This window comes from Lactuca virosa, chromosome 5 (assembly GCF_052849685.1).
Source record: "Lactuca virosa cultivar CGN04683 chromosome 5, Lactuca_virosa_CGN04683_v6, whole genome shotgun sequence".
In the NCBI taxonomy this organism is placed as follows: domain Eukaryota; kingdom Viridiplantae; phylum Streptophyta; class Magnoliopsida; order Asterales; family Asteraceae; genus Lactuca; species Lactuca virosa.
The window spans coordinates 343,926,764-343,952,126 of record NC_136430.1 but is presented as its reverse complement, the minus strand read 5'-3'; the positions used below and the strand labels follow the sequence as shown (position 1 = coordinate 343,952,126).

General features: G+C 36.1%; 1 protein-coding gene and 1 long non-coding RNA gene across 4 annotated transcripts; one reads left to right on the top strand and one right to left on the bottom strand.

The window, feature by feature from the left end:
• Positions 1–17,973: 17,973 nt before the first annotated feature.
• Positions 17,974–20,283, bottom strand: AHG11 (Pentatricopeptide repeat (PPR-like) superfamily protein). The gene is made up of 2 exons (XM_079047713.1): positions 20,251–20,283; positions 17,974–20,025 (listed from the first exon to the last, which is right to left on the bottom strand). The coding sequence occupies exon 2, from the start codon at positions 19,883–19,885 to the stop codon at positions 18,044–18,046; it is 1,842 nt and encodes a 613-aa protein (XP_078903839.1). The 5' UTR covers positions 19,886–20,025; positions 20,251–20,283; the 3' UTR covers positions 17,974–18,043.
• A 1,516-nt stretch (positions 20,284–21,799) lies between these two features.
• On the top strand, positions 21,800–23,542 carry LOC145117127 (uncharacterized). Of its 3 annotated transcripts, XR_013712506.1 has the most exons (4): positions 21,800–22,194; positions 22,319–22,368; positions 22,550–22,623; positions 22,825–23,542. It is a non-coding gene; the product is annotated as an uncharacterized LOC145117127 (long non-coding RNA). The 3 variants fall into 3 exon arrangements; XR_013712507.1 differs by having other exon boundaries at positions 21,800–21,999; positions 22,091–22,623; XR_013712505.1 differs by having other exon boundaries at positions 21,800–22,368.
• Positions 23,543–25,363: the final 1,821 nt, after the last annotated feature.

Here is a 25,363-nt window from a genome sequence, read left to right as displayed (position 1 = left end):
CCATGTTGACTCAACTCGCCGAGTACAGCTCATGAACTCGTCGAGTCCCTCAGAACTCAGTAAATCGTGAAAACCCAAGTCTACTCGCCGAGTTGCTAGCCAACTCGTCGGGTCCATGCAGCATCCAAAAGACCAGGAAAACCCTACGTACTCGTCGTGTTGTCCCATCAACTCGTCGAGTCCACTCTGAATCCAAAGGCGGGTAAAACCCTCTCAACTCATCGAGTTGTCTCATCAACTCACCTACTCTGTAACACGTCCAAACCATCGGGGTAAACCCGTCGAGTCGGCTCACCAACTCATCGAGTCCCTTCAGTTCAATTCCTCATTCAGACAATTTTGGACAGAAATAAGGTCTCATACTTTAGATCTAGCCTCTTAAGGTTGAATCATCAGATAAAGCTACAAGATTTACGTTCATGCATGGCATATAGGGCTCAAAATGCCAAAACAAGCTCCATAAAGGTTTTCATGCATGGAGACTTGCCCAAAGCTTGATAAAGCTTGGATCTTTGGGCTCATAGGGACTCATATAGCTCAGATCTGAAGTCTCAACCTCCATTACCAGCTCAACAACTCGAAATCCAAAAGATGGATGGAAATAAGCCCTAAAACTCCATAGGAAGAGATATATCACAAGAGATGATCAAGATGGTAGCTTTTTACCTCCAAACTGAAGCTAGCACAAAAAAAACACTTGATCCACAAGCCTCTTCTCGTTCCAAGGCTTGATGCTCTTCACTCTTCTTCCAAAAATGCACTCTAACACAAGATCTTTAGCCTTTCTCTCTCTTTCACAATGACTACAATGTGTTTAGGGTTTCTCTCAGTGTGTCTAAATGCTCAGTGAAATCGGAAATGAGGGCTTAAGGTCCTTTAAATAAGGTGCAAGCCCTAAAATTAGGGTTTTCTCAACACAGACTCAACTCGTCGAGTCTAACCCTTAGACTCGACGACTAGGCTTCATAACTCGCACGGCCAGTTCAGCTCCTACACGACGAGTCGGGACCAACCAACCCGTCGAAATCGCTCCGTAACAACACATAGATCGAAACCAATAACCCGAGAAACACCACCGAAAAATCTCATATCATACAACAATCTCCCTCCCAAGACACCCGAACCCAAACAGGAAATCCCAATCCCGGAGAAGGATGGATCCCTCCGCCGTTGTGGTACCAGTTCTGACTCTCTAGATCCTGGAAACTCTAGTGGTCTGTCTCTTCGACAGACCGCCCATGCAAAATATCATCATGTTAAGCGCTCATCGAATAACAGATCCTGATAACACATTGCCAACTCTGGTTTTCTTGTTGCGACTGATGTGAACAAGTCCTTGACCAATAATTGACTATCGATCACTCATTTGAGATATACCAATCGATCCAGATCGTAGCTCAAAAAGAACGGAAGGGTCACATCCCACCAAGGACCAATTGCCTGTACTACTATCAGAACTCGTCTGAAAAGAAAAAAGAAAAAAAAATGAACCTCGATACTCTGTCCTCAGACACAAGAAAATGATCATGCCCTCTCAGAACTATCCTCTGACATCTATAATTGTAAGCCCCATCTTCCTCTCAAATATCTCTTCCAACACCGAGCACCAGGTCAGCTCTCGACCCAACAGTTGAACCTCCAAGGCTACCCCTTGCACACCCAATAAAACGACTTACAGACTCCTTCTCACAATAGCTATCTCAACCCTTCATGACACACAAAGTCACAAAGTTCGCTTTTCCTCCAACGAATACTACAACCCCATATGAAGTCGCCTCACCTCCGACCTCTGTCGTCTACCACTCACTAGCTCAGTGCGTCTCGTGGTCCTTCCCATACCAACGAACTGACCCACTCAGGTCTAAGACATCAGATGGAAACCATTACCTCTCAAAATGAAACCCATCTGAGAATCTGGAATCTCATCCTGGCTACTCAATACACAAATAGAGCCAAACTCAAGCTCGAGAGTCTGATTCAACAGCAGAATTGGAACCACTCATTTCCAATCTGATACTCCACTCATGACCCGAGATCCGCTAATTCATGCGTACACCACTTCTCCAATTCCTCTGATTGCGATAACCCATCCCTAACTCTGGATATAACGATTCCCAACCATAACGGAGACCCCAGTCTCGCCCCTGGTCCATCCACCAGGTTCCCAAAGACTCAATTGGTAAGGCTACCCAAGCCTAAGAACCCCTCTGCGTCATGCTCTGACTAGTGAATACTACGGCTCCCCGTAGTTACAACATTCTCTCTTATTGACTAATGAGTGCTACGGCTCTCCGTAGTCTTAAGACACTCCCTCACTGACTCGTGAATGCTACGGCTCCCCGCAGGCTTACGACACTCTCTCACTGACCCGTGAATGCTACAGCTCCCCGCAGGCTTACGACACACTCTCACTCGCCATGGGCTCACCCTATGGTTTTCCCTGATAGTCCCAGGTGATTACTCCCACTTGGATCCTTCCACTCTCTTATCACCCTACAATCTCATCATTAAGCCATCACCATAATACGTTCACTAAACTCATGCTCCGTGCTCCATCATGGGCAGGTACACACACCCACCCAGATTAAGCATCACTACTCCTGACTACAATCGCCGCAACAAAACACTTTCTCTTGCTACAATTCACATTCATGGACAATCCCGTCCGATGATAATTAGCTAAAGGGTTCCCACTGGAATAATAGTCACTCGATACTCCACTTGCCATCTCACAACTCGAGTCTCAAAATAATCTAAAAATTTAGGGCATTATACTCGGATACCTCGGTACACCATCACAGAATCTCATGATGTCTTGCCTCAACCACTGATCTTTCACTCACGACATCATACTCGGATACCACAATACACCCTCTCAGAATCTCACAATGTCTTGCCTCAACCGCTGATCTTCCACTCACAACATCAAACTCGGATACTGCAATAAACCCTCTCAGAATCTAACATGTCTTGCTTCAACCACTGATCTTCCACCCGCACAACTCATAACCTCGAAATACTCCAACTGACAATTTGAAACACAGATGAATCGTCAATTACTGAGAACAGGTTGACAACAATCCGAAACCCCATCCTCTACTGATCCAAACCCATGTAAGAATACTCATACCGACCCTGAAGTTGGTTGCCAAATCAACTATTTCCCTTCCCGGAGTGCAGATAACAATCCATATGCGGAACTGCCAACCTTTCGACGTTCGAATCTTGACTTCAGCAACCCAACTGTCTCGAAACTCAACATTGTCGCACTCGAAGAATCACAGACCATAATTAAATTCCTGCCCAACGGCCACCTGTTGTGAAGACACTCATTCTCTCCTGAGCATGTGCAACCTGCATCCTCTCGCTCTGTATGTTGCCTTGACTACCACATGACACTATCCTCGTATATTCAGACCGCAGATCCCCGTAACCAGTCCTCTAACCGCACTTGGACAGATTGCTGATCCTCTCAATAGAATACCCAGTTCTCCCCCACTCATGGTTCAAACCATCACCAATTGGCATACTAACAGTCTACTCCACAGACTGTTTCACCAGGTACGTCACACTTGACTCTTGGAACGTACCACGTAACACTCGATGATCTTCCCGATAGAGACCAAGCAACTCCAAATATCCCGAATCTCAGATGAAATCCTCGGAAACTTCCCAACATGACTACCTCTAGTCATCCAAAATCTCATACCAACACACTACCGAACCTCTCAACTGTCCTGAATTAGTCGTGACCCTCAGTTTGAAAATAATGAACTATCACACACCTCATCTCGGATTCCTCAACCAACATTCCATCGTGTGGATTATCATAGAAGCAAGAGACCTCACTCTCACAGTCGATGTCCAATGTAAATAATGAGGGCCACCATCCCAATATACTTCTCTTGATTACCTGAAACTGTTGCAAAAATGTGCCTTACTATACTCATCTAAAGCATATCCTTGTCCTCATCCATCCCAGTCCCCTCTGGTGACTCCCTCACGATATATGAATACCTCACAGCAGACATACTACATATACTCTGGTGAAAGTATCTCAACTAAATGCTACCCCACAGGGTTTACCTCCAAACTCTGAAATCAGAAGCTCGTTATCTCCTTCGCTCCACACGGGAAACGGAAATAATGTAATTCTCGTCACAGAAAGTGACATCTCAACCATCTGCCGATCACTCAACCCAGACGCAATTCTCCACAGCATATCATCTCCACTTCTCCTCAAGTCCTGCGACTCTAACTGGCAGCGCACCAGTTAAACTCCTCGGGATCTAAACTCAATTTTCCTCGCAAGGTACGCTCTATCGAAACTCAACTGACATGGCCCTCTGGCCCCGCAGTTTACCATATTCATTCTCAGTCTGAACACCCATCGTCGGATAACTGGTAAAGATGGGAACACACTCTGCCACGAATCATGGTACCCGAACCATGTTATCTCCCCTCAATCTGCTATTTCGAACCTCTGAATTTCTTTGTGTTTCGAGTATGGATCCTCTGCTTTCTGTAGTACGGGCCCATACTACCTGCCACATCTACCTATACTTTCCACACTGATCGTCCCATATTTTCCTAAGTAGTTGCTCAACCTTCTCGATCTCCAATCCCATTACACATGTTCGCTCTCCAGCGAATACTCACCTCTAAACATCGCACTTATCAGGTTAAAATTTACTCCCTAGGCTCTTACACTTCTCTGCCATTAGCTGCTGAGAAACTCCTCATGATGCCAGCCATCTACCTCCTGAATATAGTCATATTCACTTAGTAGCTGACTCCCATCATTCAAGAGTTCCACAAAGCACAAAGCAAGCATCATTTGGGCATCGAATAACCTCCACCAGCACAAAAAACCACTCTAGCATACAACTCCACTTGATCTATCCTCAACTCAATAGGCATCACCGAACTCAGGCAATCCCACATCTCATGGGTATCTAACTACCCTCTCAGTAGATTCCTCAAATGTACATCTAGGTATCTCTCCTAGATTACTCCTCTACTCAAAGCTCTCTCTAAAAGATTCCTGCTAGGTACTCCTACTCAGCACATACATAGAGCAAACAACAGATAATATCAATCAATAGCATCCCATAGGCTAAGGCATCATGAATCAGGAAACTCTAGCTCTAAATTCCTGAAATACCTAGTCTATCCTCTAGCATGCAGCTCTCATATCTCATAAGTATCTCACAATGTAAACAAGTAATGGTATTTTGGGAAATCACCGTTCGGGCTCTGGCTGATTGTACACACTGCTCCATCTCGTTTTCTCTTAAAATCTCTTACTCGTTTTAGAAAATCATTTCTTTTTAGAAAATTTTCTCAAATCATCAGTTTGAGTCCAGATATGCCCGAGAGTACATCCGAATCCCTCAAACCAAGGCTATGATACCAACTTGTAACCTTGTAAATTTTCAAACAAAATTTTCATTTTCAAAATCACATAATTCTCATTATCATATCTCAAAACCCTAATTGTCAAAATGTCAAAAACACAAATTCATAAATTGTTTGATAAAATTCAGTATCCTCAAAACATAAACTCCATCTCGTGTGTACAATTAAGTCGGCGCCTTCCCGTGATCCTGAGAAGTACCTGAAACACATAGCACACAACACGGTAAGCATGAAGCTTAGTGATTTCCCCAAAATACCGCACACATATCATTAGCCTCTCATGGCTATATCCCGATTAAGACCCTCCGGTCAATGTGTCTCAGTGAAGACCCTCCGGTCTCACAACTCGGGGTGGACCCTCCGGTCCTAACTCAAAAAAGCACAAAATAATATACAGTATAAATCACAAAGTCATAATGCATGGTATCACATAACTCAGTATAAGCATACAAGACCCTCCGGTCACACAGTATTACCACTCAGGTAAGTATAGTGAGAAGACTCACCTCGTAGAGTAAAGCAATGTATCCCACACTCGAGCTGTTGGTATAATCTCCGCCCTCCATGGCCTCCAAAATCCATAGTTGACCAAAACCCTAAAGTCAACGGAAGTCAACAGTCAAAGGTGACCCAACTATAAAAGTCAACGGAGGTCAACACTCAAGTCAACAGTCCATGTCGACTCAACTCCTCGAGTACAACTCATGAACTCGTCGAGTCCCTCAGAACTCAGTAAATCGTGAAAACCCGAGTCTACTCGTCGAGTTACTAGCCAACTCGTCTGGTCCATGCAGCGTCCAAAAGACCAGGAAAATACTACCTATTCGTCGAGTTGTCTCATCAACTCATCGAGTCCACTCTGAATCCAAAGGCGGGTAAAACCATCTCAACTCGTCAAGTTGTCTCATTAACTCGCCGAGTCTATAACGCGTCCAAACCGTCGGGGTAAACCCTTGTTGGATTAGGTGTCTAAGCCCATAACTATAATTGGTATGTACTTGACCCGATAGTAGCATGGTCCATTTCGGGTTGCCTTCACCAAAACAATTTGATAGATGGATATTTGAGTAAGATGTTATTTATGATTTATGAATATATTATAAGTATAATATATTACTTGATGAATCATATTATTTAATTAGTATTGATCAAGAATTAATTAAGAATTAATTTAGTGATCAAAAGAGACTAATTAAATTGATACATATGAGTTGGGCTAATGATCCATGGTTTGATTTGTGATGGGCTTATGGGTTAATGCATGAAGTATTTATCCAAATCAAATGGATGGATCATGGGCTAATGTGTATGGATTAGGGTTACTCATGACCTTTGATATTCTACACACACACACACAAACACACACACACACACACACACACACACACATATATATATATATATATATATATATATATATATATATATATATATATGTTGTGCTAAGCCCTAAAATCGGTCACTACTTGCATTCCAAGAAGAGAAATCGGTTTTTAGTCTCCTTAGCCTCTCTCATATCCATCTAGTTGTTTATTTGGTATTTGTGACTTGTTTGAGGCACAACACTTGGGGTGCTAAGTTCTCTCAAGGCCAAAGTCTTACTAGCTACATCAAGAGGTAACTTTCTAACTTATTTTATGATTCATATGTTAAATTTTGTATACTAGTTTAGGCTTCATGCTTTGGAAACCAGTGTTGCATGTATAATTAGAGAAAACTTAAATCCAAAGCATTAGAGTTTTATGTGCACCATAGGAATGTTAGAGTACATAAAACCCAACAACCCTAACCGAATCGTCGAGTCCCTTCAGTTCAATTCCTCACTCAGACAATTTTGGACATAAATAAGGTCTCATACTTTGGATCTAGCCTCCTAAGGCTGAACCATCACATAAAGCTACAAGCTTTACGTTCATGCATGGCATATAGGGCTCAAAATGCCAAAACAAGCTCCATAAAGGTTTTCATGCATGGAGACTTGTCCAAATCTTGATAAAGCTTGGATATTTGGGCTCATAGGGACTCATATAGCTCAGATCTGGAGTCTCAACCTCAATTACCAGCTCAACAACTCAAAATCCAAAAGATGGATGGAAATAAGCCCTAAAACTCCCTAGGAAGAGATCTATCACAAGAGATGCTTAAGATGGTAGCTTTTTACCTCCAAACTGAAGCTAGCACAAAGAAACACTTGATCCACAAGCCTCTTCTCGTTCCAAGGCTTGATGATCTTCACTCTTTTTCCAAAAATGCACTTGAACACAAGATCTTTAGCCTTTCTCTCTCTCACAACGACTACAGCTCGTCTAGGGTTTCTCTCAGTGTGTCTAAATGATCAGGGAGGTGGAAATGAGGGCTTAAGGTCCTTTAAATAGGATGCAAGCCCTAAAATTAGGGTATTCTCAACATAAACTCAACTCGTCGAGTCCAGCCCTTCGACTCGACGAGTAGGCTTCATAACTCGCTCGGCCAACTCAGCTCTTACACGACGAGTCGAGACCAACCAACTCGTCGAGTAGGTCCTACAATGTGCATTATAACTCTCAAGTTTCACATCCTGGATTCGGGGTGTTACATTTTATATCCAAATACTACTACTGAACTTGTTTGGTTTGTTCACGTTACATTCTTATGATTGGTTGGTGTAGGTTTTAGTGGGTTTCCGACGTCCCTGGCAATTTCGGTCGTCTTCTCCGACAAGTCCTCGATCAATATGATTTTTCTGGTGAATTATCGGCACATCAGAACACACACACACACACTCTAATGAGTTTGGTCAACACACACTTATGAACATATCCATACACATACACACTCGAATGTGTTTTCATCTGGTGTCCATTTTCAGATCTATTCTATATGAACCCGATTTTTCAGATCTGCTAACAAACATAAACACCCACACATTCATTATTTTTCAGAGTTGTTCACACGTATCCTTCATTATTTCCAGATATGTGTTATGTTGTTGATGCTTAGAATCAGAATCTTGGTTTGTTCTTACACACACAGTACCCAAATCTGCTCACAAACACACATTCCAAAATGTATATGTGCATGTGGACATGTTCATAAGTGTGTATTAAAGAACAAACTCAATGGTGTGTTTGTGTGTGAGTGTGTTCTAATGTGCCAAAAAGTCGTTGGAAAAATCATATTTGCGGGAGACCTACTGGAAAAGATGATCAAAGCTACCAGAAATGTCAGAAATAGGCTAAAAACCTACCACGACCGGTCATAAAGACGTTATATGAACGATTCAAACAAGTTCAATAGTATATATGAAAAAAAAAAAAAAAAAACAAAATGGATCAAACGTAAATAAATAATTAACCTAATTTATAAATTCTAGGAGTAAGAAATAGCACTCACAAAAAGTTCAAATTTGTTTTAATAATGACAACTTTTTTATATTTAGCAAAAAAAAAAGACCAAAAAAATTCATGATCTGCTTCATTGTGATTTGTACGGCTCCTTTCTTATCGAAAAACTTTAACATAACAAATTATATTATAAAGTATAATAATATAATGCGATTTACATAATTTTTTTATTCCATATTTGAAATAATTTAATGATAAGAGATCATACAAGAAACAATTCCACAATTCATAATGACCCATTGCGCTTTTGAAATAGTCCCGAGCTTGTGCGTTTGAGAGTGACTAATGAATGCTACCATTTTTCATATGATTCCACGTATTCGTGACTACTTTGACTCTAACTTTCAATCTTTGCTAATTATTATTTGATAATATTATCTAGAACATAATTACATTTCTTACGATTTTTTAAATTTGTATAAACTGTTCATAATTTTTTTTATTAAGATGGTTTTTTACAGTTTTATTTTTTTGTGCAGTTGGATTTGTTATATATAAAAAGATTATTTTACATTTTTTAAATTTATATAAATTAAAATAGAGAGCCCACCACCAAACTAACCCTCCATCGCCCCACCCCACTCGCTACTTCTCCTTTCTTCTGATTGCCCCTCTCTATTATTGTGGGTTTATTTTCTGTGTATAGACTTCGAAACCTAGTAACACCAATGTAATATTGATATAACAATAGGAACATTTTTGAAATAACAGTTAGTTTTTTGTAAGTTTTTTTTTTTTGTTGTTGTAGTGGAGATACTTTTAAAATTCACCAGCTGCCTAATTAAAGATAAGTTTGATTTTTTGTGTAAAAGATGATTCCTATTAACAAATATACCTCCTTAAATAACATAAAGCATCAAATATTTTGTTGAATCTGGGCATGTTGCTTGGTTAGAGTGCTACCACTGAACTAGTAAGGAATCCAACATCCAACGTTTTTCATGAGGGATTCTCAATAATGTTCTATTTTACCTTTTGGAAATCCTAGAATAATACGATTTTATATAAATATAAATGAAGTTTAAAACAACTTTAAAATGAGGCATATTGCATGTAAAAGTAATGTGTTCTTAGGGACTAGAGAGTTCATCTCTTTCATCTCTTCCATCTCTCTAGACCAAATGTTACATAAGTGTCATATAGTTCTTTTTTCTCATCTCAATTCTAACTTATCACAACCCATACTTTTTGGCAAGTAAAAAAAATAAAAAATAAAAAGTGAAAGCAACATGTTAGCCAACTCACACAACCTAAACCTAAAGAGGTACCGCAAAGAAAGGAATGGTGTTCCTAGAATTTTAAAATCAACATTTTAATTTTACAATCAATAATAAAGAAACTGCTTCACTAAAATAGTTATTTACTTTTAATGTCCACATTCGTTGTCTAATTATAAAATCGTAGCACAAGTTTTTATACCGTAAATGTATAAATACCTACCAATGACTTCCAGCCTAGCTGAGAAGAGGTACCGGGTTTAATACCCACGTGGGGTCAGAGGTCGGGAGTTCAATCCCTGCAAAACCCAATTTGGGTGCCTCTTAAACTTGTGCCACATGTGGGGAAATTTTCCCTGGAAACCCCTATGGGGGCTGGGTTTGCCCTGTAAAGGAGCTCGAACCCGAGGTGCTCGTTGAAATATGCGAGTAGGCTTCCGTTTAATCATTTGCCGTTTCCAAAAAAAAATGTATAAATACCTTTCAGGAAATAAAAGTTGAATGAAATTACGTTCCCTCATCATGCAAATTGCCTAAAAAACCTAGCTCCAAACATTAACTTTGGATTAATCTTGTTCTTTCTTTTTATCAAAATATAATAGATATTTTAGACAAGAAGAGGACAGGTGGTCAAATTTTTATAAGTGTATGTTGGTTGGATAATATTTTTTAAAATGTAATTAATGAATCTGGTCATAATTCAAATTGCTTGACTATATGCAGTTTTACTAGTAACGTTGAGTACACTTTCGTGGGTTCATACTTGAATTAGTCCAGATCATCCGCGTTTGAGAGTGTACTAATGAACGCGACCCCCTTTTCATACGACTCCACGTATTCGTTGACTACTTTGACTATATGCAATTTTTCCTTTGGTATAAACACATTTTTATACATATGTATTCCACGGAGACCATATTAAAAAACAATTTGAAGCGAATTCATTACAAAATTTATTAGAATTTTTTTTTTGTAAAAAGTCAAAAAATATGATATTTAGTTAAAAACTTCTACGTAATATGGCTATTTTGTCTGTTTTAATTATTAAAATTAACCAATATACTAATATATAACGTTAAAAACAACCTTTTGTGATTCAATTGTTTCATCATTTCATTAACATTAAAAGCAATCTTGTTGTCATTGATTTTATTACGTACGATAAAACTAATAGTTGGTACGATTGGAGAGATGGAAGCGGAAAGTAGTTGTTAATTAAGGCATTAATGGCATTTGCTTATAAGGTAAGTTGGCTTCCCTTAGTTAGAATGGTGTTGGCCCTTTTAAGTTTTATTTTTATCACCTTTAAAGGAAACAAGACGATAGCTTCTTTCTAAATTAGCAACGGTTTAGTACTTTCATGCAACCAAATAGTATTATTGTTATTATTATTATTATTTTAGAGAAGTTAGGGCAGATGAGCCATTTCGGGCAAAAAAGGTTTTTTGGAGGGACAAAAAATTTATTGTACTAGCAACATATTAGAAAAGAGAAACACATTGTAAAACAGAAATAGCAATAACTGACTATAACTGGAAGTTGTGTAATAACAAACTCTAAATTTTGTTTTAGTATTGAAAACAAATTATTATAATTTATTTAAATTTTCGACTACAGTCAATGAATTAAGAATTTAAGATCATAATTTTGATACAACTTTTTAGGACACGTTAATATTTCACATTTTTTAAAAATTGAGGAATTGAGTATTGAAAAATATATGATCACACACTTTGAAGTTATGATTACATATATTATACTAACTAGTTGTGAGACCCGTATACTATACGAGTTGATTAAAACAAAATGTTAAATACAAATGATTAAACGGCAAGTTTATTTGAATTTGAAATTTAAAATAAATAAAAATTATGAAAATTAAAAATTAAAAAAAAACATGAAAAAATTACATTAAAATGATATGTTTAGTTGTCACATCCGTGTATTAAATGTGCTAATCATAACAAAATGTTAAATACAAGGTTTCAAATGTAAATTTATTTAAAATTGAAATTGAATTTTGAAATTTGAAATTTAAAAATTGAAATTAATATAGTTATTAAGGAGGACGGTATCATAAGTGGGCTCAAGTTTGATGTCGGCGGTACCAAAGGGAACGATACCGTTGCCGGCGGGTTGTGATGATTTGTGGGACTTTTATTAGATGAGCGGGTTCACTAACCCGTTAATTCAATTGCGATTAACTTTTTTTTTTGGTTTTCTTACTCTCTGTACACACAAACAAACAAACAATATATATATATATATATATATATATATATATATATATATATATATATATATATAATTTACAAAAATGTAATAATATCAAATATAATTAATATTTTTTTATAAATTAATTTAATATTTTATTAATTAATTTATAAAATTTTTATTAGTTTGTATTTATTTTAAAATTAAAAATTAAATGAGTTGAGTGGGTTGAGATAGATAGGATTTTCATATGTTGTGAGTTGGGAGAGTTGGAAAAGAAAGAATAGAGAAAAGCTGATGTGGCGCTGATGTGACAATGAGTTGAGTGAGTTGGGAGGGATGGACTCCCTCCTCCCTTATGGTATGTTTAATTTATAGAAACTAAATTAATGATATATTTAAAAATGAAAAATGAAGTAAATGACAAGTGGAAAATAAATATTTCAAAATTATAACAAAATGACATGTGGCATAATGCATGAGAGAATGACATGTGCCAAAAAATTATTTTCATTTATTAGGTAGGATTTTATAAAAATGTTTAAAATTATCAACCTTTTTGCATTAATAAAATAAATGAATCGAACTGAAATTTGTCTAAAATTAAGCTGACGGTCCTAAAAATAACGAAAAAAAAGGCGACGGAAACCAATCTATACTCCTATGAAAAAACTATTTATTTATAAAAGAAGATCAAATTATTTAGGACAGGACTAAAACGCATTCTAAACAAATCATAAGTTCAAAATCGCTCCATTTGAAAGAGCTTTCCATACCATGTGGTGTGAAGTCATTAGCTCCATTTCTATTAATAGGAAGAATTTTTTTTACTTCTTATATGGGAGATGTTTTTATACATCAAGTTTTCGGATTTTTATTGCAACTAAAAATATAATGAAATATATCAACATGCTAGGTAATTTTGGCAAAATTTGTAATTTGCGTTGCTTTAGTAAAGGTTCTTATACCATAGTTAAATTTTTTTAACTTAACCTACCTTTTGACATGTCCCAAATAATTATTGAGAACTCATTGCCATATTTTCTAGGCACACACTTTACGAGGGCCGGCCCAAGCACAGGGCGAGCTGGGCCACGGCCCAGGGTATCAAATTCTGGTGGGACGTCAATTTTTCAAAGTCTGTTATAGGTATTATTGTATATTTGGGTCACATCTAGTCGGCTAATCCAGTAAGAGATCCATCCCCACGTCAAGACGTCAATGGCAACAGATGGAGACCTAATTAGCGCCAACTAAAATCAATTTCGCATGGTGACTCTTCGATCTAAACACACGCCTAATAATTGAAGATGAAGAACACGAGGCGTCCCTTCTGGAGAATGGAGATAGACGATTAGAATTTAAAATCATGATCTAGTCCTCTATCGATCGCTCTACTGTCTCGTCCGCTTCAACGCTTCTCTCGCCCTCTCTCTCGATCGCTTCTCTTATGTTCTTTCTTTCTTTCTAAATCCTGAATCGTCCTCTACTATCTAAATCTGTAATAGTTTATCTATTGCTCTAAATCTGTTGTGTTAAAGTGAAGATTCAAAGGTGCGATATTGTGATTGAATGAATTCATCCTCCAAAGTCCTAATCCAGTAAGTTTTTTCTAGTATTTCAAATTTCTTGCATAACCTACTTGAAGTTTTGAAAATCTGATAGTGATTACCGGTTAAAATTTATGAAATTTCAGTTTTCTTATATAGCTTAATGGCTAAAATTTATGAAATTTCAGTTTCGAAAATCCTGAATCTCTAGTGGAGGAGTGAAATTATCGATCAAATTTATGAAATTTCAGTTTCGAAAATCCTGAATCTCCAGTGGAGGAGTGAAATTATCGATCAAGGTTGCAGTCTTGTTGATCCTGAACTACACTAAGCTTCATTAATTTGCTAGGTAATTTTTTTCTTCTATTTCTTGTAACTGCTCTGATTTATGATCAAAGTAACTTTGATTGTTTTTATATGATCTGAAATCTGATAAGTTATGTCCATTTGACAATTTCTGATTTTGATAAGTTATATCTATTGCTAAATGTGATAAGTTATGTCAATTTCTGAATTAAGTTATGTCAATTTCTGAAATCTGATATAGTGATATGTGAATTTTGATTTTTTCTGATTCTGACTGACTGGATGTATATAGTTTGATAAAGTGATAATTTTTTTTTAATTCTGATTTTTGAAAATCTAATGTATTAGTTTTCTAAAAATATGATGTCTAAAAAACTAAAATGTAAATTCTGATTTCGAAATTATTATATTAAAAAATTGATGTATTTTTTTCTAAATAATGATATGGTTTTCTGAAATCTAGATAATCTTATGTATATAATCAGAAATTAAATTTTAATATGTAAATTATGATGTTGAAAAAGTGATGTGTTTTTGATTTTTGAATAATATGTTGTTAATTTAATTTCTGAAAATCTAAAAGATACTATTTTTTTTTGTTTAGGTTGTGGATATAGATTGATAACTTCAAGTTGTGGATACGGATTGCTAACTTCAGGTTGTATCATTCTTTGTTGTTACTATATCTTTTTGACTTTAATTTTATTTTTTTTGTGAATTTAAATATGTTTCCTAGAAAACAACCATCTGGTGCTCAAAATAGAAAACAAAAACGAAGAGAACAAGATCTTACTAATAAATTACAAGGATCTTTAAATAAGTATTTTGTTAGAAGTCAAAATAATGATGAAAATTCTAATGATGTTGAAACTAATGATTTTGTTGATAATTCTAAAGGCCCAATTGAAACTTCTAATGAACCTATTGAAAATTCTAATGATCATGAAAATAATGATTTTGTTGATAAATCTAGTGATATTAATATTTTTGATCTAAGAGTAAGGGATAAGTTAGATTTAAAAATGAAAGATTTGCTTGTAGAAAAAAAACCTATTAGGGAAATTGAAAATAACAATTTTTTTCCAAAAAATGCACTAGGTAGATATTTTTCTTGTGAATTTTATGTTCGTAAATTAAGGAACGGTGACTCTTACGATAGAAAGTGGTTGGTGTATTCGAAAGAACTTTATAAAGTGTTTTTTTTTGTTGTAAGTTATTTAAAACAGCTCGATCTAGAAGTAACTTGGCAACCGAAGGAATTAACGATTGGAAACATCTTAGTGAAAAATTGAATGAACATGAACATAGTTCTGAACACATGATTAATTTAAAAACTGTGATACAAACACGACTTAGGTTAAGAAAAAATGAAACAATTGATAAAGAGTTACAAGAAAAAATAAAAAAAAGATACTCAACATTGGAAATAAGTTTTATTGTTGTTGTAAAATGTTTAGCTGAATATAACTTGGCTTTTCGTAAAACTAATGAAAAAATATGTAGAAATATAATGGTAACTTTTTAGGTGTACTTCAAATGATTGTTGAGTTTGATCCAGTAATGAAACATCATTTTCAACTTATTCAATATAAAAAAAAAGTCAATTTTATTACCTTAGTCATAAAATTCAAAATGAAGAGTAAATTACACAAATGGTCCCTATGGTTGGGGTAATTTGCGCGTTTGGTCTATAACTTATTTTTTTAACTCGGAAGGTCCCTACTATTTGTTTTTGTTACGCGCTTGGTCCCTACTGTTTATTTTTGTTACGCGTTTGGTCCTTGTCTTACCTAAAAAAACTATTATTTAAATAGGGAAAAATGATGGGGTAGGTAAGGTAAGGTGAGGGGTGGGGTTGGGGGTGTGTTTATTTAAATAAATTAAAAAATCAAAGACAAAATAGTCTTTTTAGGTAAGACAGGGACCAACCGCATAACAAAAACAAACAGTAAGGACCTTCCGAGTTAAAAAAATAAGTTAGGGACCAAACACGTAAATTACCCTAAACCATAGGGACCATTCGTGTAATTTACTCCAAAATGAATTAATTGAAGTGTTGGCATCGGAAGTAAAAAGTGCAATTATTAGAAAAATAAAAAATTCAAAATATTTTTCGATAATTCTTGATTGCACTCCGGATGCAAGTCGTAAAGAGCAAATGACTTTGATTATTAGATGTGTTGATGTTGCACGTGTTCCAATAAAAATAGAAGAGTTTTTTTTTAAGTTTTTAATTGTAGAAGATACATCTGGTGTATGACTTTTTAATGTTTTACAAAATGCTTTAAAATCTCTTGACTTGGATATTAATTGTATCGGAGGACAAGGATATGATAATGGAGCAAATATGAAAGGCAAACATCAAGATGTACAAAAAAGATTCATTGATATAAACTCAAGAGTTTTTTATATGCCTTGTGGATGTCATAGTTTAAATTTAGTTTTGTGTGATATGACAAATTTTTGTCATAAAGCTAAAACTTTTTGTGGTACTTGTCAAACAATATATAATGTTTTTTCTAGCTCCACATATAGATGGAGTGTTTTACTTGAGCATGTTAATGAGTTAACCCTAAAATCATTGTCTACTACTCGTTGGGAAGTCACATTGAAAGTGTTAAAGCAATAAAAACTCAACTTTTTCAAATAAAAGAAGCATTAAAAAAATTAGCTCAAGTGAGTGATGATGGTAAGGTTTGTAGAGATGCGAAATCATATTAGTAAATTGTGAAATTTTTAATTTTGAATTTATTCTAAATTTAGTGATATGGCATGAAATTTTATTTAGAATTAATTTGGTAAGTAAAAAATTACAATCCAAAGATATGATTCTTGATGTTGCAATAAAAAACTTAGAGGGATTAATTAATTATTTTGAAAAATATAGGGAAAATGGATTTGACTCTACTATTAATGAAGCTAAAGAAATAGCAGAAAATATTGGAGTTGAACCAAAATTTCCTATCAAACGTGTTTATAGTAGAAAAAAACAATTTGATGAAGTTTCAAATACCGAAAGCGAACAACAATCATCTCAAAAAAATTTTAGAGCTGATTATTTTATTGTTATAGTAGATATGACTCTAACTCAATTGAGAAGTAGATTTGAGCCAATGTAACATTTTGAATCTATTTTTGGATTTTTGTTTGATGGTTCAAAGTTAAAATCTTTACTTGATGATAAATTAAAAAAATGTTGTAAGAAACTTGAAACTAGTTTGACAAATGGTGAGGAACTTGATATTGATGGAAAATATTTATTTATGGAGTTACAAGTTTTGCAGGAAATGTTGCTGGATGAAGCATACAAATGTGAACTTCCTTGGCCAGCTATTCAAATTATGGAGTTTTCAAAGGAAATGGACATGTTTCCCGATGTGTTGGTGACATATAAGATTTTGTTGACGGTACCGGTCACGGTTGCTTCCGCGGAAAGAAGTTTTTCGAAATTGAAGTTATTGAAATCATATCTTCGAAGTACCATGACTCGAGAAAGATTAAATGGATTAGCAATGTTGAGTATTGAACGTCAATTCTTACGAAGTCTTGATTATGATAAAATAATAGATCTTTTTGCTTCAAAAAATGCAAGGAGGCATCGTTTTAGATGAATTTTATGTATGTTTTTGTTTGTATAACCTTGTTTGGTTTGACTATAAAATTTATTTCATTTTTGCTATTTTTTTAAATAAATAAAGACATTAATTTAGAATCTCGCCCCGGCATTGAAAATCAATGGACCGGCCGTGCACTTTACCAACATGCAATATGCTAGACTAATTATTTTGAACGGGTGTCATGATGTTTTTTTTTTCTTTGCTGATGACATTGCGTTTATGACAAAGACTAGGCCGGAATTAAATCCTTAGTCGAATAACATAAGCCTTAGATACTTGTATAGTTGTATTATTAACCTCCGATTAAATAACCTTTTTTGAGAAGTAAACCTTAGCAATTACATGTCCATGTTAGTAAAATATTCTTTTTTCATATGAACCAATAACATCTCCAACATTGAATTTATACTCACCCATTCAGGATGCAACCTATCTCCTCCTCCTGATGCAAACCCCCAAACTTCACCACCCTCAATCACACTACTACACCCAACTTCTTTCCTTGCCTTTTTACTTCTCATCATCTCCTTCACTTCCTCAACATCAACCCATCTCTTCTCACTAGCATACAAATTCCTCAATGTAATATAATTCCCATCATTCCAATACTCCTTCCCATGGGTTTTCCTCAAAATCCTCTCACCCCTTTCAGCATCCTTCACATAACCACAAGCAGACAAAAACGAACTCAAAATAATCTCATTAACTTTAAATGGCATATCATCCATTAACTTCTCAGCTTCATCTAAACACCCAGCTCTCCCCAAAAGATCAATCATACAACCAAAATGCTCGATTGTTTGAGCAACTCCAAATTCTTCCATTCTTTTGAACCATTTCATTCCCTCTTCCACCATGCCACTATGGTTACAAGCTGATAAAACACAAATCATGGTTACCTCATTCGGATTCACTCCATTTTTACACATTTCAAGAAACACATCCAATGCTTCTTTACCAAACCCATTAACAGCAAACCCATGTATCAAAGCATTCCATGTGGCAGTTTCTTTAACATTCCAGGACTGAAAAACCTCTCGTGCTTTTATAAACTCCCCACATTTCGCATACATATCGATTAACGCAGTGCAAATGTTACTTCCTCTATTCATCTTCTTTCTCATCACAAACTCATGAACACACTTACCCAAATCCAAAGCTCCTAAATCAGCAATCGCAGGAAGAACACTCACAATTGTTACATTATCAGGTTCAAGTGAGGGTTCTGATTGTAATTCTTGAAATAATTTCAATGCCTCGTTTGGTTGTTTATTCTGGTGATACCCTTTAATCATTGAATTCCAAGAAACTAGATTTTTCTGAGGCATGGTGTTGAAAAGTGTCCTAGCTGTATCTACATCACCATGATTACAAAACCCATCAATCATACTAGTCCATGAGACAACGTTTTTGTCCAACATCTCATTGAACAAAATACTAGCTTGTGTCATGTCTCCTACCTTGACATATGCATCAATCATTGCATTGAATGCGGGTGTGTCCTTCTTAGGCATCTGGTTGAAAAACATTCTTGCATTGTCTATTTCTCCACACTTTGCATACCCACTGACTAATGCTGTCCAAGAAACTTGACTTCTTTCAGGCATTTCATCGAACAGTTTCTGTGCACAGTTCATCTGTCCTAGTTTTGCATACATGTCAACTAATGATGTAGCTACAAACATGTTATGTACAAAACCTTCTTTAACAACATGGTTGTGAACTTGTTGGCTTCTCCGGGCATCCAAAGTTGAAGTGCACAGCTTTGCCAAAGTCAAGAACGTATAACCATCAGGTTTAAAATTACCCTTTCTCCTTAACTCCATGTACAAACTCAAACATTCATCATACTGGTGAATACCGAGATGAGCTCTCATCATGGTGTTGCTGACAAAGGTGTCGTGTTCGTCAGGCATATGATCGAACAGTTTGTGGGTATGTCGTATGAGATTGGTTGCATCTTCTGACGAGGTAGTGAATCGTTTAGCAGCTAAGGAGGAACAGGTGGTGATGAATTTGGCAAGAATGTTTTTGTTCTTGTAAAGAGAGTTTCGTAGTATGAAAGCGTGGATTTGGAGGAGGCGAGCTTTGGTGGTGGTGGTGTATTGGAGGAGATGGATACATGTTCGTTCCGTTGAGCTCCAAAGACCTCCTAATTGATTCTTATCATCACCCGTCATCAACTTCAGTGAACGATCTTCGCAAACTAGTATTACAATTCAGATTTTCACTGTGTTATTTTTTGTCCTTGGGCAGACACATCACCTGTACAAAAACCATGTCACATTGATTTCTCCCACCAAGATTCAAGAACACCAACCTACGGGAATGCGAAATTATCATCAATTAGAACTTTTGAAGCAAAGTTTTTGTTTTTGCATTTAAATGAAAAACAAAAAAAATCGTTGAGGCATTTCATAAAACGGTTCATGTGCATATTTAACAACAAAGATGTTTAAAAGAGAAATCATATGCTCATAAAAGAATATTGGATTTTGGATTTTACAAAGTCAAATAAAATTTAATAAAAACAAGCAATACCTACCTGTAATTTAAGCGATGAAGCAACAACTCTTCTGATTGTCAAGAACGATTCTTACTGCTTCTCCACCGGGCCATGGCCCATGTTGCCCTCCCATTGGGCTGGGCCGGCTGTTGGTCTTGCCATACACTCCAATCAACGTTCTTCCAACGTTATTTTTTCAAGAACTTACTCATTAATAATTTTTCTCTTGATAATATGTAATACTATAATATACTACCAGGCATCTATGCCCATGTACTGTGTAAAAATGATGTTTGTTAATGCTTACAAAAAAAATGTTGTATGAACAAATATTGATTTTGTTTCATCTAATGACAATAAACGATATTCTAGCAACGTTACCAAATGCAAAATATTCCCAAACCGCTCCTCAATTTCCGTATTTGAAGCAAGTATAACAACCATCTTTGAATCCACTTCACAAATGCGATTATTAAGCTCCTTATGGGTCATATTATTGGTTCCCTTTTTAAATGTTTCAACCTATCTATATATGTAATAATGTAATAAACCAAAAGTGAATCTACTCCACTTTCGGATTCAAAAAGACTACATTCGTTTGAACCAAATAACAAATCCTTCCATCTCCATCCACAAATGGAAGTATTCAGAAAGGAATAGGCCACAGTCAACAACAGAATGATTTTTTTCCAAATCAACAACCAATGATCCGAATGTAAAAGACCAAAACCGGTCATACTCTTCCAAAACCCAAAAAACAATCGGTTCAACTCATCTTCAACCCATTTTTGTTTAGAATCAGTTGACATGTATGTTGAATATAGAAATCATCAAGTACTTGAACATAGAAGATGTTCAAAAAGTTCTTCATGTCGGTCTATTGGAGTCAACAAATGACTTGTTTGTAAACTTCTTAGAATTTTCTCTTTCAATTTCATTATCTTTTGATAAGTTTGGTTTACAAGCATATTGATATGACTAAGTATTATACTACTAGGTGTGAGACCGTGTATTACACGGGTTTATTAAAAATAAAAATTTAATATCAATATATAAACATGAAATATTTTATAAAGTAATACTTTACATAACAAAATGTAATATTTTAAAACATTTGCAAAATAAATTAAATCGTTTGGAGTATTTATGATAATTTATTATCAAATTAATAGGATGATTTTATTTCCTTATAGAATCCTATAAAATTTTATGGAATTTTATTTTAAGAAAATGGAAATTCCTAAAAAATGACAAGTGGAAAATAAAAATTTTAAAACTCCCACAAAATGACAAGTGTCAAAATGAAGGAAAAGATGACATGTGGCAAAAAAAAACCTTCATTTATTAGAGAGGATTTAATATAAGTTATCAAACGAATAATGATCATTTTAAGATATTTATGATTAAATATAACTGGAAGTTTGAAACTATACTAGTATTTCTATCAAGTATTATTAATACTATGGACGACGGTGAGTGGAAAACCGTCGTCCAAATCACAACCCTTAAAACTCAAGAAACTTTTAATCTGAGCCACTTAAACTCAATTTTTGCGGTTGTGTGCGGTTCATCAATCAGTTTCGACGACCCTCCTCCTTCTTCTCCCCCACGTTCCCTCACAGTCCATAGTTTCTCCTCCCACGTTCAATTGGTGTTCAGTTCCTTCCAAGACATGGTAGTTCTCCTTCAACCAAAATAACACACGACTTCCTCTCCCCGATGTCTCATCTCTGTAATCGGTTTCCTCCTCAACCTCAAGATGAAATCCCCTTCCTAACTTCCATTCAGGTGTGTTTCTCCGTTGTTCAGATCAACAGGATTTTCAAAGATGGAATTGGTCTCTCTCTTTCTCGAGTAAATTGTTGCTATATTGATTTAGGTTTTCCATTATTGTTCCCTGGTTGTTGAATTTTGTTTTGTGTTTCATCTATCCATGAGTTTTAATGTCCAATGGCACCCGGGCAACAACTATCTGCAAATAAGGTATGCAATTTCACTATATCATCTATTTAACTATTTGGTTTATTTTCCCACTGATTTGAATGGAGTTTGTGTCTATTGAATGATCATTTGTATGTTTGTGTCTCGGATACGTCTCTCTCGCTAGGGTTTCAATTCTCGATTTGCGATAATTTTCGACAATATACTCAACTCCAGGTAATCTTTTTGGTTTCATTTTTTTATTATTGTTTTGTATTGATAAAGAAACACAGGTTCCTTTTTATTTTGTTTGAATGGCCCTTTGTAAGTCCAAAAAATGGAGCTTGGTTTTGTTGAGTTCCCCTTTACTCTCAATTTTGATTTCTCGAATTCCTTTATCCAACTTTTTGAGTGTTAGGTCAATTCAATTGAAGATTGTATAGCCAACTGGAGTTCAATTCACTAAATTGTGGGGTTTAATTCACTATGCAGGTACCTTTCCATGATTTTAATTACATTTATATGTCTTATCTTTCATATTTGCATTTTTTATTTTCCTAATATGATCGGTTGTGTATCTTGCCATATTTTTAATAAAAATATAAAGATTTAGATCAATGTTGTGCTAATTGATTATCTTTTTGTTGTTTTTTCATCATACCTTATCTTTATTATATGTTTTGTGGGATGAAGGTTCAAATCTTGAAGCTTTTGCAGCCAGGAGCTTCTACCCTTCTTTTTTAGAAAGTTTTGTTTGATTACAAAATTCAATGCATTGTTGACCGTATGAAGTCTTAAAATGGCCGAGAGAGCATTTCTATCTTGGATTCAGAAGACAACTGAAAGTAAGGAATGACACTACATGGAAAAGACGATTATTAGTTCATAAAACATCCTCGATTCTCAAAACATCTCATCAGTTGTTTAGTTTTTGATGAGTTCTTCATCTTCTAAACCTGTAAACAAGATTATTGGCTCTTGATAGAGGGGAATGACTCTATAGGGAAGAGACGATTAGCAATGGCAATTGCAAGAGACATGTTTGCTTTTGCTTGATTTCTTTTGTGCTTTAACATGAGGGGTTCTGTTTCAAGATGCAAAAATCATGAAAGGGCATTAAAAGGTTGAGAATATTGTTGTTCTGGTGGAAGGTGCTGATTTTTTATATGGGAAGTTCTTCAAATCTTCAATTGGTGGATTTAAAAAAAGGAAATTTGGAGAAAATGATCGAAGTTACATTCTTTTTGAGTAGGGGTGATCATCATCATCTTGATGATGACAGATAAGAATATGTACATGGCTGCACCAGCTCTGTTGGGTGGTGGTGGTGAATTAGATTGGTGTGCTAAACACATAAATGCAATTTTGAACATTGGTGGTAGATGGGCTTTTTTTTTTGCTGAAGCCAAAGATATTGCATTTGTCAGGTTTATATTTATACATGTAAGTATGTAACATTGTAAATTTTCAAACAAAATTTTCATTTTTGAAAATCACGTAATTCTCATAACATAGTTCACAAAACCCCAAATGAAAATATTTTCAAGAACACCAAATCAGAAAAATGTTTTAAACATAATCCAGGATCCTCTAAATATGACTTCGCCTCGTGTGTATAATCAAGTCGGCGCCTTCCCGTGATACTAAGAAGTACCTGAAACGCATAACACATAACACGGTAAGCACGAAGCTTAGTGAGTTCCCCAAAATACCACACACATCACATTAGCCACTCAAAGCTAACTCAATATGACCCTCCGGTCAATGTGTCTTAGTGGGGACCCTCCGGTCCCACAACTCAGTAAGTTCATAATAATAATAATACTCAGCATAAATCACAAAGACATAATACAGGATATCACAATACGCAAGTAAACACATAAGGCATCTCGGTCACACAAAGATACCACTCATGGTAAGTATAGTGAGAAGACTCACCTCGCAAGAAATTGGATAACCTTGAACTCGAATCACCGGTCTAGCCTCCGCCTAACACATACGATAATTATCCCTAATTAATAGCGGCTCTCAAAGAAGCTAAACTAACCCTTCTACAAGCTCACAGAAGGGTAAAAGACCGTTTTACCCCTCCATGGCCTTAATAGCCCACAAATGGACCAAACCCTAAAAGTCAACTAAAAGTCAACGGCAGCGCGTACGCCGCGCGTACCAGACTCCTACGTTGGGCGTACTCCGACGCCATGCATGCATTGAGGATTTCCGACCCTACGCTGCGCGTACTGGGATTACGCTCAGCGCACGTCTCAGTTTTGCTCTTCCTACTCATTTGGTCTTAATTCATTAAGACCTTAGCTCATATCACAGATCTGGACTCCCTAAGGGCTCTTACTCCATAAAGTCTGTGACTTTAAGCCTTTGCATGGCTGATAAAGTCACAAACACCCAAAACTCTCATTCTCTTATCTCAAAATGCTCATATCTCATGCATGGGTTGATTCACACGTCTAAGTCTCGATTTTTATGACACTATATCACTAAAGACACTCAAATGAGCTGATCATAGTCTCTGGAGCTCAATATCTCATAAAGCATCCAACTTTGGGACCAAAACCCTAAAATGGTATAACATGATGCACAAAACAAAAGAGTGAGAAAGCTTTGAGCTTTATACCTCCAAATGAAGCTCCCAACACAGATATGCTCAGATCTAAAGCCTGGAATCCCACTCCTTCTTCCTCAAGGCTCCTTCTTCACTCCAAAGAAACACAAAATCACTCAAATGCTCTCAAATGGACACACACAAGCTCAAGAACGAGGATTAGGGTTTGAGAGGGTTGTTTGTCTGAGAATGGTGGCCATCGTATCCTTTATATAGGGACACACCCCAAATTACCCAACGTACCCTCTGGTACACCCAACATTGTAGGTGGCTTCCGCGTCAAAAACACGCATATGAGTACGCTGAGCGTACACTCGCGTACGCCCCACGTACTCATTTACCACCTTTTCTCAATAAGGGCTAAACTTGACAATTTACCAAAAGAACAAGGGCTTATAAGGTATACCAGTTCTCGGGATGTTACAATTCTCCCCCACTAGAATCAGACTTCGCCCTCGAAGTCAGGCTCCGAAAATAACTCTGTATACTGCTCGCGCATCTCGGATTCCGACTCCCAAGTGCACTCGGACCCCTTCCGATGTTGCCACCAGACCTGAATCAAGGGCACCTCCTTGTTCCTCAGAACCTTCACTTTCCGATCCAAAATCGCAA